Source organism: Marmota marmota, unplaced genomic scaffold (genome assembly GCF_001458135.2).
Source record: "Marmota marmota marmota unplaced genomic scaffold, marMar, whole genome shotgun sequence".
Lineage (NCBI taxonomy): Eukaryota > Metazoa > Chordata > Mammalia > Rodentia > Sciuridae > Marmota > Marmota marmota.
This window is the reverse complement of record NW_026000093.1, coordinates 29,157,093-29,161,145: the sequence shown is the minus strand read 5'-3', so window position 1 is coordinate 29,161,145 and position 4,053 is coordinate 29,157,093. Positions and strand designations below refer to the sequence as shown.

Sequence of the window (4,053 nt, the reverse complement as noted above, 5' to 3'; positions counted from 1 at the left end):
AAAAAAAAAAAAAAAAAAAAAAAAAAAAAAAAATACCAGCCAGATGAGAAGAACGTAAGGTTACAACAGATACAAATTGAGAATGGTTGGAATCTATGCCTAGAGATTTCGATGTTATCAAAATCAGTCATAGGAAAAGAACCACAGCATTTAATTCCCTGAGAACAAGAATTTTTTTTTATCATTTTAAGCTATATTATATTATGTGATACTGTTTTCATCAGAACAATGGCTAGAAGGCTTTTGCTTGGCACTTGGTAGATTATTAGAAGTGAAATTACCGATTACCCTGAGACCACGTCTTTTATTTTCTAGGTACCATCCTTTGTGGTTGGATAGGGTGAGTTAGATGCCAAGCTTGTCTAGGTGATTTACCTTTCTTGCTCTGGAACACCCCAAAAGCTCTGTTGGTATTTATTATGACATTATAAGTTGGGTAGGCAGGTGGGACAGGAGAGAATTTCTGGCAGTATACAGTGAAGTGTTTCAAGGGAGGAAGGGTCGTGTTAGGGAAAGAAGAAAGTATCTCTCTAATCATTCCTGCTGATAGAACAGCTGTTTTCCCTGGTATGGCAGCCTTGATGTGGATTCGCTTACACTGATATTCTTCAGCACCTAGGTCTTTACTGACTGGATTGGACCATATTACACGTTGTCATCTTCTCTAATTGTGGGTGCTATCTATGCTATTTAGTGATATATTTTATGTTACCTGCATCAGGAAAGAAATGGTAAATATCTTGATGTTACACTGCCTTTCAGGTTCCTAAACATATAGTAGGGATTTCATAAATACTCATTGGAGAATTAACTCATTAATAGGTGTCATTTCTGAAGTAATCATCATTTAATGTGGCAGATTTCAGAAGAGCTTATGCTATATGGTCAGTTTTACACATTTTCCAGCATTATTACTGATCTTTTAAATTTCTAATTTCATAAGATGATTTTGTTTAAACAAAAGGATAGATAGTGATCATAACAAAAAACTTAATAGTTTTTGTATATACAAAAAACTACTTAGTAGTTTTAATCTATACAGATACAATATGCAACAATTTTGCACCAAATCTACAATCTATTTAAAATATATCAAATGGAACTTATTTTCTTACTTTCTAAGAAATATCTCTACTTTATTGAAGAGATAAAGATGTTGGCTGATAGTGGTCAAAGATCCTATTATATTTAAAAAGTGTCTCTTTAGCTATGGAATACCAGAAAAAAAAAGAGGTTCTAGAAATGATGTTGGCTGCATTATTTGACCATGGGATAGAATATTGATAGCTGAGGTTTAAAATCAGAAAAGGCTACAAACCACAAATTCTCAAGCCTGGCTGCATACTGGAATCATTGTGGAGAGTTAAAAAAGAAATGTGTATATAAGTAAATTTATATATAAAATATATTTTATATAAAAATATGTTTACACATATTATATATGATATACACATATAATGTATACATATATATACATTTATATATTATATTACACATATTACACATATGTATTATGTGTAATTATATTACACATATGTAATATAATATTACACATATAATATATAAATGTGCATATATATATAAATTTCTTTTTAACTCTCCACAATGATTCCAGATAGCGAACACTTAAAAAATGGAGGAAAAAATTGTCTATTTAAATATAGTACTTCTGGAAATACTGGTTAAAATGTCAAATTTTATGAGCAATTTTATAGTTTACATCAGGAAGGGTATGCTTTAAGTTTGCAAATGTGTAATTAAAAAAAATAATGCTCCTGGACTGTGGGTGAAAATTTTACATTGGATACTAGAGGTGTAATTGAGAATGCTGGAATAAAATCAGCATATGCCATACCAAGCAACTACACTTGATTTTTATTTGGGCCTAGAATATGAAATGAAAGTGAGTCACTGGTATAGCACACAGAGCACACAGTGACTCTCTGCTGTCCATGGTACCAACATTGGCCAAGCAAGAATTTCCTCAGTTCTTTAGTAAAGTGTGAATTAAGGATAACTGGGGCAAGACTGACTGGTTCAAGGTCAGAGGAATATGTTTTAGCAAATAAACTTTTCTCATCTGTACATAGCATTTGTTTGACACTATACAGTAACCTACTGAGAGCCAAATTCTGTTGTTTCCTTCAAATCCTGACCTGACTCTTTGGGGAAAACATGATGATGTAGTTCTGAGAGTTTGGAAACACTGGCATATAAATAAAGATTTCCATCTCAAGTTTCAGGTTGTGGCTGAGTCATCTAGTGGCTATTCTGGCTCCTGCTCACGTCCCAATAGCCTCAATGTCTCGCCCTTTCCCTGGCAAAACTTACAAAAATTTCTTAAAAGCACAGATGCTCATGAAAACCTTGAAATTACAGTTTTTAAAGGGTGTTATGCCTAATGTCCTTTCTCTTAGTCAGAATTTGTAGTCAGAGAACAGGAGTGAAAGACTGCAGTACTTCCAAATAAGGCTGCCTGGACATTTAATGAGATGGGCCAACTCTGATAGAAGACATGAAGCTTCCTAAGAAATATTCAAAAAAAACAGGAAGTGGATCTGTCTAAACTCTCAGCATGTGATGACAGCACCGTCCTTTTTTTTTTTTTCCTGTATCATCAGAACTTCACATCTAACAGTCCTCAGTATTGGCCAGGAAGGTGACTACTCAGAAAAGGATTGAGGCATCTTTCTCAAAGTTCCTGTGTTTTGAGCTTAACCCAATGTTTGGAACTGAAGAAAGCTAAATTGCTCATAGTTAAGTTGTACATTTTTCAAAGGAAAGGTTTTTTGGAAAGTTAGGTGGGGGACAGATAGCATAGAGCCTATGAAATAGAAAGAGAAAACATTTCTCAGAGGGTTTCCAGCACCGCTCATGCTGATTAATTGGTATGAGTGTATGTGCAGACGGCTGAGGAGAAAGGCAGCAGGATGGCAGAACGTGATGAACCAAACATCCACTATTACCTCCCCTTTGCTGTGGTTCCACCCAATGTTATTACACGTCAGTTTTCTGTGTAGATTTCCCAAAATGTAGAGAATGGGCTTACCAGTGTACATAAATATCCTGGCCTTTCCTGACTTAATATTTCTATTAAATACATATTAACTAAATGAAATATACATCAGCATTATATATTAATATAACATTACTATATTAAATGTGTAATATTTCCAATTTAATATTTTCCCACTAGTTTATTTCTAATTTATTTATTTATTTTTTTATGTGGTTCTGAAGATGGAACTCAGTGCCTCACACATGCTAGGCAAGCGCTGTACCACTGAGCTATAACCCCAGCGCTCAATAGTTTATTTCTTAAGGTTTGACAGACACACATTTGAAAAGCATGAATTTGCCTCACAGAACCCATTCATCACTGGACAATTTTTAAAAATTTCAGTGTTAATGTGGGTGTCCCACTTTCTCTACTATGTTTTAGTCCTTAGCTGAGCCAAAACTACTCTGAGACCCTCCTCATGGGGTCAAGTTGTCCTAGTACATGCAGCAAATTTGGACTAAGTCTTTGTGCTCACACTTGTGGGGTTCATTCAATTGCATGGCACATGAAAGCACCTGTCTGCTCAGGCCTGGGTTGTGATTACCTTTTCCTGCAGACGTTCAATAATAGCAGCTAGATTAGCCTCACGGTTTTCCTTGATTTGTTCCATTTTCAGGATCAGCTTTTCCTCCGCCATCTTGCTGAAGTTGTTGTTCTCCTCCAAAGCCTTCTGAAGGACTTCCCGCTCATGCTCCCTCTTCTCTGCCAATTGTTTCAGCACCTGGGCCTCCTGAGACTGTGGAAGAAAACCACATCCATCTTATAATTACCTGAACACCAATGTGGCAGAGTAATAATGGCCCATGGATTCCAGGAAGTGCTCTTTTCAAATGAATAGCACTTCTAGCATTTTCTATAGAATGTGGTTATTCGGGAAATGTGCTTAGTTCAATTTTCCACTGTGGATATTTCGGACAGACCGTCTTAGAAGAAACAGTATTTAACCCTCATTGAGGAGTGTTTTTTTTTTTTTTTTTTTTTTTTTTTTTAAA

The 4,053-nt window shown here is 35.3% G+C and overlaps 1 protein-coding gene across 1 annotated transcript in view; it reads right to left on the bottom strand.

Moving 5' to 3' along the window:
- Stmn2 (stathmin 2) overlaps positions 1-4,053 on the bottom strand; it is a 51,823-nt gene that overhangs the window by 4,731 nt on the left and 43,039 nt on the right. The window contains exon 4 of the mRNA XM_015485762.2: positions 3,606-3,797. Coding sequence (XP_015341248.1) covers positions 3,606-3,797 — 192 coding nt within the window. The remainder of the gene's footprint in view (positions 1-3,605; positions 3,798-4,053) is intronic.